This window comes from Oncorhynchus mykiss, chromosome 6, assembly GCF_057628025.1.
Source record: "Oncorhynchus mykiss isolate SJ-2025 chromosome 6, ASM5762802v1, whole genome shotgun sequence".
In the NCBI taxonomy this organism is placed as follows: domain Eukaryota; kingdom Metazoa; phylum Chordata; class Actinopteri; order Salmoniformes; family Salmonidae; genus Oncorhynchus; species Oncorhynchus mykiss.
In genome coordinates, this window is record NC_143027.1 from 46,476,699 (window position 1) to 46,488,953 (window position 12,255).

The 12,255-nt window shown below is 41.5% G+C and overlaps 1 protein-coding gene across 4 annotated transcripts in view; it reads right to left on the reverse strand.

Moving 5' to 3' along the window:
- Positions 1–12,255, reverse strand: part of apba1a (amyloid beta (A4) precursor protein-binding, family A, member 1a) — a 100,767-nt gene that overhangs the window by 17,048 nt on the left and 71,464 nt on the right. For all 4 annotated transcript variants that reach the window (XM_021606637.3, XM_021606631.3, XM_090238029.1 and 1 more), the window contains exon 4: positions 2,538–2,648. In XM_021606637.3, the coding sequence (XP_021462312.3) occupies positions 2,538–2,648 (111 nt within the window). The remainder of the gene's footprint in view (positions 1–2,537; positions 2,649–12,255) is intronic.

Below are 12,255 nucleotides of genomic sequence, written 5' to 3' on the forward strand. Positions count from 1 at the left end.
CAACAAACAGCATCGCCTAGGCATAAGTTCTCTCCCATACTCACGGATAGAACGTTTTGAGCGTAATTTAAGCCAACCAGTCCATCAAGTATGCATAATAATACAGTCCACATTCTAAGGTGATTACTAGAATATGTTTAATTTCAGAGTATAGGCTAGACCAGTTATGTACTAAAAACTCAGTTTTTTTGCCATGCTAATATGTGATAGACTATTACGATATGTATGTATTGTATTGCACAATCATTATTTTAATTCTGTTTTTTGGGGGGGACTTGGGCTCATACAGTTGAAGTCGGAAGTTTACATACACCTAGGCCAAATACTTTTAAACTCAGTTTTTCACAATTCCTGACATTTAATCATAGTAAAAATGTCCTGTCTTAGGCCTGTTAGGATCACCAATTTATTTTAAGAATATGAAATGTCAGAATAATAGAGGATAATTATTTATTTAAGCTTTTATTTCTTTCATCACATTCCCGGTGGGTCAGAAGTTTACATACACTCAATTAGTATTTGGTAGCATTGCCTTTAAATTGCTTAACTTGGGTCAAACGTTTTGGGTATCCTTCCACAAGCTTCCCACAATAAATTGGGTGAATTTTGGCCCATTCCTCCTGACAGAGCTGGTGTAACTGAGTCAGGTTTATAGGCCTCCTTGCTCGCACACACTTTTTCAGTTCTGCCCACAAATTTTCTATAGGATTGAGGTCAGGGTTTTGTGATGGCCACTCCAATACCTTGACTTTGTTGTCCTTAAGCCATTTTGCCACAACTTTGGAAGTATGCTTGGGGTCATTGTCCATTTGGTAGACCCATTTGCGACCAAGCTTTAACTTCCTGATTGATGTTTTGAGATGTTGCTTCAACATATCCACATAATTTTCCTCTCTCATGATGCCATCTATTTTGTGAAGTGCACCAGTCCCTCCTACAGCAAAGCACCCCCACAACATGATGCTGCCACCCCCGTGCTTCACGGTTGGGATGGTGTTCTTTGGCTTGCAAGCATCCACCTTTATCCTACAAACATAACGATGGTCATCATGGCCAAACAGTTATATTTTTGTTTCATCAGACCACAGGACAAAATGTACGATCTTTGTCCCCATGTGCAGTTGCAAACCGTAGTCTGGCTGTTTTATGGCGGTTTTGGAGCAGCGGCTTCTTCCTTGCTGAGCGGCCTTTCAGGTTATGTCGATATAGGACTTGTTTTACTGTGGATATAGATGCTTTTGTACCTGTTTCCTCCAGCATCCAGGTCCTTTGCTGCTGTTCTGGGATTGATTTGCACTTTTTGCACCAAAGTACGTTCTCTAGGAGACAGAACATGTCTCCTTCCTGAGCAGTATGACGGCTGCATGATCCCATGGTGTTTATACTTGCATACTATTGTTTGTACAGATGAACATGGTACCTTCAGGCGTTTGAAAATTGCTCCCAAGGATGAACCAGACTTGTGGAGGTCTACAACATTTTTTCTGAGGTCTTGGCTGATTTCTTTTGGTTTTCCCATGATGTCAAGCAAAGAGGCACTGAGTTTGAAGGTTGGCCTTGAAATACATCCACAGGTACACATCCAATTGACTCAAATTATGTCAATTAGCTTATCAGAAGCTTTAAAGCCATGGCATCATTTTCTGGAATTTTCCAAGTTGTTTAAAGTCCCAGTCAACTTAGTGTATGTAAACTTCTGACCGACTGGAATTGTGATACAGTGAATTTTAAGTGAAATAATCTGTCTGTAAACAATTGCTGGAAAAATTACTTGTGTCATGCACAAAGTAGATGTCCTAACTGACTTGCCAAAACTATAGTTTTTTAACAAGAAATTTGTGGAGTGGTTGAAAAATGAGTTTTAATGACTCCAACCTAAGTGTATGTAAATGTCCGACTTCAACTGCATTTAGACATATGCATTTGGTCGTTCTACACATTTCGTTGTGCTCGGCTCTGAAACAACATCCACAACGACCATGTTTTCCACTCATTTGTTGAACTTCTTTCTTCAAATTGATCATCACAGTGAGGTCAAAATGTTTTACCTAATGGTGGGTTTTAAAAGCATGATAGTATTTTGATGATAAGTTGACAAGGTAAAAATCTGTCATTCTGCCCCTGAACAAGCCAGTTAACCCACTCTTCCTAGCCCGTCATTGTAAATAAGAATTTGTTCTTCACTGACTTGCCTAGTTAACGGTTAAATAAAATTTTTAAAAAATAAGTGTTTGATGTTATTTTCCATTGATTTTCCCATTGGTCTCAGTGTGGTTAGAGGGACAATAGAGCTCTGAGTGCTAGACCATTAGCGACCAGGTCGTTAGTGATTTGGGTACTACCAAAGCTTGTCCAGAGTGCATAATAGGAGATTACCATGACTCAACGTTTATGTGGAACTTGACTGCGTTCATAACACGACTGCCGGTGTTGCGGTAATATGGTCACCGCAACGGTCCTATATGCAGTGACATTTTGATTTGTCACAATGCCTGGTAAGTATCATAACATGGACATATACATGCACACAAAAACACCTCTTTAGTGGAAAGCGGTGGAGACTCGAAGCTTTCACTCCCTTCAAGCATGGGTGTCCGGATTGAAGACTCCGCCCCCTGAGGAGAGGCCTGAGAGTCTGAACCTGGAGACTAGAGAGAGAGTGAGGAGAGGAAGAGAGAGAAAGGAAGAGAGAGAGATAGAGAGAAAGCTAATTTTACTTCCATCATTCAAACATAAAAACATAAAACAGAGCAGGGCCGTGGAAAGATTGGTCATATGGTATACAAGACTTATACAAGACCTTTCACTGAACCAAATCAATAAGGGTAACACCCACATTTGGTTCAAACTCAACAAAAGCACGGTCCTTAGTGACAATCATTTACATGTACTGTATGTGCAGTCTATGCTTCTCACTCAAATTCAGTTTTATGATAATTTCCAAAGAGAAACCAACCAGTTCCAAGCTGATGGAAATGTGCTTTCGTGTTGGGATTTTAATACTAGAAAAAGTTCTGAACCTGACTGTGTAGACCCTTAGGGTAATAAACATATACAGTATTTGGACATTTGGACAACCTGTATCAGTGATTTCCTTTCGAGTACTGTAGAAAAGGCCCATGGAGTTGGTGGAATACTCCTTTAATTCATTGCCATTTACTCAGCTGGACCAGGGGCGCTCTAATTAGGTCAGGTGGAAATGTCAGACAGATCTCAACTCCATAAAAGGAGGAAATTGCCATCGCCTGATCTCGCTGCTTTCTCTTCCTTAACTCCATCTGATCCAGAAGTTCTGTGCGTCCATGAATCCACACTACTCAGTAAATATACCACTTTATGGTTAAAGGAATTCCTGCCTCAGTCTCATCCATTCCTCTGTCACCTGACACGTGACCACCTGTTCACCTTCACTGTCAGTCATCCTACCTGTCCAGCTACTCACACAGGAAACAAATAACATGTATCCAATCAGATTCATAATCAAAGATCAAATCATATCATTCATTATTAACACAAGTTAGGGAGGTCAACAGTTCAGTTCATTAAGTCAATAGTAATCATCCGCGAGACATTTAGGCTCGTAACTATTTATCATAAATCATGAAAGAATACAAACAGAGAATGGTTATACAATCTATAATCCCCATGATCAAAGTCTATCAGTTAGCAAACAATGACGTTTCTCATTTCACTCTTTCAATTATCTTCATGTGTACATATAATCAATTTCAATACATATGAACCATATCGGTTGCATAATTGGCCTATGAGGATCCGTAGGGCCGTGATCATTGACAATTCACATTACACAATATGTTTGAAGCGTGCGCTCCAAGCCGCATTCCGCGGTAAAACCTATAAACAATAACTGAATGGCCCACTCTCCCGATTGCCACAGATAATTCAGATGAAAGGTAACATAGTCGGTGGACTTACGTGTGGCACCTCCACTAATCTTTCAAGTACATATAGCCCAAACCTCCCTGACTTAAATTTGGCTTTGATAGCTGCCACAAAAACACATTTATGCAAAAGGCAAAGCATTCTAGTTGAAAACCTCAAAAGAGAAATGGTTAGATTCCAAGTGTAAACTCAAGGATATTTATCAAATAAAAAACATTACCAACCACAAGATTCAGCAAGAATATTGTGGTACATTTAAAGAATACAAACAAAACCTAAGATGGAAGAAACGGAAGCATTTTGAAAACTATGAAAACCAGTTCTGGGAGTAATGGAATGGCTTAAAAGGAGAACAGAAGAATGATCTAGGCAACATCTGGAAAGATAATTTTGAAAGTCTCTATGGAATAATATCATAAGAAGACCTTACTTTAAAACAAAGAGATATCCAAGAAAAACCTAATTAAAAACAACCAGAACCCAATTGACTACCAAATTACACGAGCTGAACTTTCAAACACACAAGCCTTAAAACCTGGAAAGGCATGTGGCCCTGACAGCATCAGGAATGAAATGGTTAAACACAGTGCTCCTGAGCTGCAGGATGCCTAATTAAAACTATTCAACCAGGTTTTGGAGAGTGGCTGCTTCCCTGGTACTTGGAACTAAGGGTTCAAAACCCCCATATAAAAAAGCGACAAATTACATTGATATTTAGTCATTTAGCAGACGAATTAAACCCCAACAACCATTGAGAGCAATTGTAATGGCTTCTTTTGTAGGCACTTTACAGAGGCTTTACAGAGGCTCCGCTATGGCTCGTTGGGCAAAGCCTGTGAAGAAATTAATTGGGTTCTTGGAGGGTATTTGGATAAATGCAGAAAATAAGGTCTGTGATAAACACAGGATTAGGAGATTTTATATGTTTTTTTCTATGAATAATCTTCATCAGCTAACATCACTTTTTGAGAATTTTAAAGCATTTGTGTAATTGAAAAAAGTAAAAAGCTAACGATGTGCTTACATGTAAAAAATAAATAAAAATACAACTACAGCGTATGCTTTTGATGTCACCAACGCTACGCAAAGCTTCACAGCTCAATCAAAATGTATATAGAAGACATGGCTGGATAGCCGTGTAAAACAACTCTGGGATATCGACAGCCAGAGACTGTCTGAACCCTTTACACTCGTGGGAATTGGCCTATATAGATAGGGATAAATTGAAATGTTTCTTACAGAAGAAATATGAAAAGCAAATGCATATGCACAAGCATGGAAGCAATTAAAACAGTTTGGAGATTATGGGGAAATTATTAGACCAAAGTTACAGGCACAACAGTCCATCTGACACAAGACTGAATCCAAACATTACACTACTGATCTAATGTGCATTTTACGTTTACTGTACTTTTTGCTATATTCGTGGTAAATGTGGGGTACTGTAGGTGCAACATAAGACAAAACAATTACAAGGGTTTGAGTAAGAGAACTAACTGGTGTCTCCAAGTGGCCACACTCCTCTCCAAAGTGTGCACAGTTCCTAAGTCATTTCAATGCACTTTTATGACTCAAAGAAGAGTCTTCACCTATAAGGTGTTTTTGATCTCTCCTAGCTGTGCCGTTGAGGAACTAGAGCAAAGCACACTTCTAGTTGTTTTGTTTGGAACACAACCCTGCATCTCCGCCATCACACAATTATTGTTGCTTGTTTACGCAACCCATAAAAACGGCTCATTATAAATCGCAATCTTTCACAAGGTAATTCAGAGAAACAAATCGTCATTTTTGATACACAGATAAAGGATTCATTAGTGCATTCAGGTGCGTGTTCTGCGGCAAATTTTCTTCACAATAGACAAACATAGGCTCTTTCTGTTCGGAACAAGCCAAGATATGATGCCATGTCATCTTGTACATCTTGGCCTGATATGGTTCTCAATCAGAGGCAGGTGTTAGTCATTGTCTCTGATTGGGAACCATATTTAGGTAGCCTGTTTGGTGTTGGGTTTTGTGGGTGATTGTTCCTGTCTCTGTGTTTGCACCAGATAGGGCTGTTTTGGGTTTTCACGTTTCTTGTTTTGTTAGTTTGTTCATGTGTAGAGTCTTTATTAAAGAACCATGAATAGAAACCACGCTGCATTTTGGTCCGCCTCTCCTTCAACTCAAGAAAACCGTTACACACACACAATAGTTAACAGAACACTCTATTCTGTTGAATAAAAAAAACATTTGATGCAATAAAAGCCTTATAACATAATCTTGCAATTTTGCCACCATAGACATCAAATGGGTATTATTATAATCCTCAAAAACTCTGCTTTCAAAATACATTGAGTCCTCTTCATTTATAGCATTTTCCTCACTCCCCAATTAGTGGAAGTGATGGAGAAACGTCTTGTCGGGTGCGGTTCTCAAGTGTATTATTATTATTATTATTGAAATTAACTATTTCATTATCCTCATTGCATTGTACTGTATTTACTGAAATGCTGTACCACTATACTGCTTTGGCAATATCTACAAATTGTATTTCATGCCAATAAAGCAATCTGAATATGAATGAAAGAGAGCGACAGCGAGAGGGGGGATAGAGAGTGGGGAGAGAGGGATTGAGAGAGTTGGGGATACGGAGGAGGAGAAGGAGAAGAAGGGGAGAGAGAGATAGAGGGGTAGAGAGAGAGAGGGATTGAAATGGGGAAAGGAGGCGAGATGAAGAACGAGACAGAGAGGAAAAAAGAAAGAAAGGGAAGGGAAACCAGAGGGGAAAAGAGTAGAATAAGATATATTATATAAACACACTACATCTCATTACAAAATAATATAAATTAATATGGAGCTGGTCCCCCTTTGCTGCTATAACAGTCTCCACTCTTCTGGGAGGGCTTTCAACTAAACTCAGCAAAAAAAGAAACTTCCCCTTTTCAGGACCCTGTCTTTCAAAGATAATCAGTAAAAATCCAAATAACTTCCCAGATCTTCATTGTAAAGGGTTAGTTGTTTCCCATGCTTGTTCAATGAACCATAAAAAATTAATGAACATGCACCTGTGGAACAGTCGTTAAGACACTAACAGCTTACAGACGTTAGGCAATTAAGGTCACAGTTATGAAAACTTAGGACACTAAAGAGGCCTTTCTCCTGACTCTGAAAAACACCAAAAGAAAGATGGCCAGGGTCCCTGCTCATCTGTGTGAATGTGCCTTAGATATGATGCAAGGAGGCATGAAGACTGCAGATCAGGCCAGGGCAATAAATTGTAATGTCCGTACTGTGAGACGCCTAAGACAGCACTACAGGGAGACAGGACGGACAGCTGATCATCCTCGCAGTGGCAGACCACGTGTAACAACACCTGCACAGGATCGGTACATCCGAACATCACACCTGCGGGACAGGTACAGGATGGCAACAACAACTGCCTGAGTTACACCAGGAACGCACAATTCCTCCATCAGTGCTCAGACTGTCCGCAATAGGCTGTGAGAGGCTGGACTGAGGGCTTGTAGGCTTGTTGTAAGGCAGGTCCTAACCAGACATCACCGGCAACAACGTCGCCTATGGGCACAAACCCACCGTCGCTGGACCAGACAGGACTGGCAAAAAGTGCAGGCTCATCCTGACATGACCCTCCAGCATGACAATGCCACCAGCCATACTGCTCGTTCTGTGCGTGATTTCATGCAAGACAGGAATGTCAGTGTTCTGCCATGGCCAGCAAAGAGCCCGGATCTCAATCCCATTGAGCACTTCTGGGACCTGTTGGATCAGAGGGTGAGGGCTAGGTCCATTCCCCCCAGAAATGTCCGGGAACTTGCAGGTGCCTTGGTGAAAGAGTGGGGTAACATCTCACAGCAAGAACTGGCAAATCTGGTGCAGTCCACGAGGAGGAGATACACTGCAGTACTTAATGCCACACCAGATACTGACTGTTATTTTTTATTTTGACCCCCCTTTGTTCAGGGACAAATTATTCAATTTCTGTTAGTCGCATATCTGTGGAACTTGTTCAGTTTATGTCTCAGTTGTTGAATCTTGTTATGTTCATACAAATATTTGAACATGTTAAGTTTGTTGAAAATAATCACAGTTGACAGTGAGAGGACGTTTCTTTTTTTCTGAGTTTAGATGTTCGAACATTGCTGCGAGGTCTTGCTTCCATTCAGCCACAAGAGCATTAGTGAGGTCGGGCACTGATGTTGGGTGATCAGGCCTGGCTCGCAGTCGGCGGTCCAATTTATCCTAAAGGTGTTCGATGGGGTTGAGGTCAGGGTTCTGTGAAGGCCAGTATTGTTCTTCCACACATCATTATCTTGTCCCTGGAAGCTCGTAGAAATGCAATTAGCAGAATGGATATTCCAATTCAAAGCAATGACCACATCGGCGGCCATATTGGATGCACTATTTGGAACGCTCGATGAATTGAAGCTTATCATTCCATTGAATTAATATAGCACTAATCTATGGCCTGTCTATTGATTCTCTATCTATGTGGGCGCTCCTATCCATCGATGCTCCATTGCCCAATGCCCATAGTTCCAGTAGCTACTTCTCTGCACAGAAAACACACCTAGGTTTACTCATGAATATTCTTCAACAATATTCAGTGATGTTTCATTCATACAGCTCAGCTCACTTGTCATACATTTTAGACATTTAGAGAAATTGAAGGGAAAACAACTCCCACAATGAAAACTGGCCCGAATCCACAGTCCATGGAAAAATAAGTCCAGGTCCAACACCTAACAACATAGGAGGAATGTTTGGTATAATTCCACCAAAACTACACTAATGTTCACTCCAAACAAACCTGGCTTCCATGGTTTTCATGCAGACGGTCTACCAGGAAATCCCAGAAGTTCTCCATACTTTGAGCCTGAACAACGGTCAAACTATGACGCAGACTGTCCTTAACTTACACACACAGACAGACACTACCTAGTGGCTACAGAACCTGAATGAGGTAAACTAGCTAACCTTCTCTCAAGGTACTGTGGTGGTAATGTATCTACAGTCTCTGGTGGCTTGGTACCGAGTCTGAGCTCTGCTCTACTCCTGTTTCACAAGCTATCAGAATTCACAATGGACTTGTCAGAAAGGCACAGGGGTGTGTGTGTCTGTGTGTTTGTGTATAGACAGAGGCCTGCAGTGGATGAAAACAGGCTCTCTTCAATGTTATCGGAAACCCTCTGAATTATTCACTCTCTCTCTCTCTCTCTCTCTCTCTCTCTCACACACATGTTCTTCTGATGAACGGGAAACTGCCAGAAAGGAGAAGTAAATGACACTATAGTACAGTACGCATAAGGTCATTATAGCACAGTCTTAACCCACCTCTCTTTCTCTCTCTCTCTGATATATTTATGGGGCTTTATTGGCATGGGAAACATATGCTTAAATTGCCATTATAAACAAATGTGAAATGAACAATAAAAAATGTACAGTAAACAATTACACTCACAAAAGTTCCAAACGAATAAAGACATTTCAAATGTAATTTATGTCTATATACAGTGTTGTAATTAAAGTACAAAAGGGAAAATAAATAAACATAGGTTGTATTTACAATGGTATTGTTCTTCACTGGTTGCCCTTTTCTTGTGGCAACAGGTCAAATCTCGCTGCTGTGACTGCACACTGTGATATTCTACCCAAAATTGGATTTGTTTTCGAATTCTTTGTGTGTTTGTGTAATCTGAGGGAAATATGTGTCTCTAATATGGTCATACATTTGGCAGGAGGTTAGGAAGTGCAGCTCAGTTTCCACCTAATTTTGTAGGGCAGTGTGCACATAGCCTGTCTTCTCTTGAGAGCCATGTCTGCCTACGGCGGCCTTTCTCAATGGCAAGGCTATGCTCTCTGAGTCTGTACATAGTCAAAGATTTCCTTAATTTTGGGTCAGTCACAGTGGTCAAATATTCTGCCGCTGTGTACTCTCTGTTTAGGGCCAAATAGCATTTTAGTTTGCTCAGATGTTTTGTAAATTCTTTCCAATGTGTCAAGTAATGGGTCTAATTGTGTTGCTGCTCTGTGGGGTTTGTTTGTTGTTGTGAACAGAGCCCCAGGGCCAGCTTGCTTAGGGACCTCTTCTCCAGGTTCATTTCTCTGTAGGTGATAGCTTTGTTATGGAAGGTTTGGGAATCGCTTCCTTTTAGGTGGTTGTAGAATTTAACGGCTCTTTTCTAGATTTTGATAATTAGCGGGTATCGGCCTAATTCTGCTGTGCATGCATTATTTGGTGTTTTATGTTGTACACAGGGGATATTTTTGCAGAATTCTGCATGCAGAGTCTCAATTTGGTGTTGGTCCCATTTAGTGAATTCTTGGTTGGTGAGCGGACCCCAGATGTCAAGTATTTTTAGCCAGATCCTAATCGGTATGTCAAATGTTATGTTCCTTTTGATGGCATAGAAGGCCCTTCTTGCCTTGTCTTACCTGTGGCGCTGATGTTTAGACCGTGGTATGTATATTTTTTGTGTGCTCTGGGGCAACGGTGTCGAGATGGAATTTGTATTCATGGTTCTGGCAACTGGACCTTTTTTGGAACACCATTATTTATGTCTTACTGAGATTTACTGTCATGGCCCAGGTCTGGCAGAATCTGTGCAGAAGATCTAGATGCTGCAATTGAATCGAAAGCTTGTTCTAAATCGACAAAGCATGAGAAGCATTTGTTTGTTAGTTAATTAGGGCGTGCAGGGTGAATTCGTGGTCTGTCGTACGGATGTGAGGATGATGTTAAAGAGTTTAAGTATAGCCAATTGGAATTTGTGGTCTGTATATTTTATAATTTCATTTAGGATACCATTAACCCAACAGGCTTTTTTGGGTTGTGGGTTTGTATTGTGTCCTATAGTTCATTCAGTGTAATTGGTGAATACAGTGGAGTCTCACTCACTCACTCACTCACTCACTCACTCACTCACTCACTCACTCACTCACTCTAACAACGTTAGTACCAGCAGCAACTCCATGAGAGCTGGTGGTTGGCTCTAAACCAGATGTACATTGTGCTGTCTGAAATTAATCAAAGACAAACAGAGCTAATTAATGAGTCTCTCAACAACAGGATAGGAGACAGACAGTAATCTAGCAGGGCTCTGTTTGTTAAATATAGTGTGTGTGTGTGTGTGTGTGTGTGTGTGTGTGTGTGTGTGTGTGTGTGTGTGTGTGTGTGTGTGTGTGTGTGTGTGTGTGTGTGTGTGTGTGTGTGTGTGTGTGTGTGTGTGTGTGTGTGTGTGTGTGCATGTGATAAACCACTATGCTGATGGCTTTGACCTTCTCAGGGGATGTGTGTGATCTGATACAATGGCATCAACTCCTCACATCTCTAGACAGTGTCAGGCTCTTATGACTAAAAGTCAACAAACATTACCTCAGCTCACCACTCATGCGGCACACCTTTTGGATAATATGATAAGCTTGAATGTGTTTGTGTGTGTGTTGCGTGACTCTACTAAAACCCAAATGACTGCCTGCTCCCAGACATGAGTCCGTTGTTGTCTCCAGAGGTCTGAGTAAGTACAAAGAATCTCTCTCCATCATTCCTTCCCCTTTTGAAGAGGAACAGTCTTTTATACTCGGAGGGGATTTCTCAGGCTAGCGTGACAGTAGTAAAGTGTCCATCCATCCACTAGTCACTCTCATCACTACTATGCCCCCTGGGTAGTTATACAGAAGAGTAAGAGCTCCAGTGGTGTAAATCCCCCACCCCCCTCTCCCCACCACCTCAACCCACCAACTTCCCATTACCAGCCCCCGTCCCTGATCGTGCATGAAGGCAGTCCCCTCCTATACTCCATGTTCACCCACGACTGCGTGGCCAAGCACAACTCCAACACCATCATTAAGTTTGCTGACGACACAACAGTGGTAGGCCTAATCACCGACAACGATGAGACAGCCTATAGCGAGGAGGTCAGAGAGTTGGCAGTGTGGTGCAAGGACAACAACCTCTCCCTCAATGTGAATAAGACAAAGGAGCTGATCGTGAACTATAGAAAAAGAAGGCCCGGATATGCCCCCTTTAACATCGACGGGGCTGAAGTGGAGAAGGGTCGAGAGTTTCAAGTTCGTTGGTGTCAACATCACCAACAAACTATCATGGTCCAAACACACCAAGGCAGTTGTGAAGAGGGCACGACAACAACTTTTTCCTCTCAGGAGAATGAAAAGATTTGGCATGGGTCCTCAGATCCTCAAAAGGTTATACAGCTGCACCATCGAGAGCATCCTGACCGGTTGCATCACCACCTGTTATGGCAACTGCTCAGCATCTGACCGTAAGGCACTACAGAGGGTAGTGCGTATGGCCCAGGGGTGGCAGGTAGCCTAGTGGTTAGAGTGTTGGGC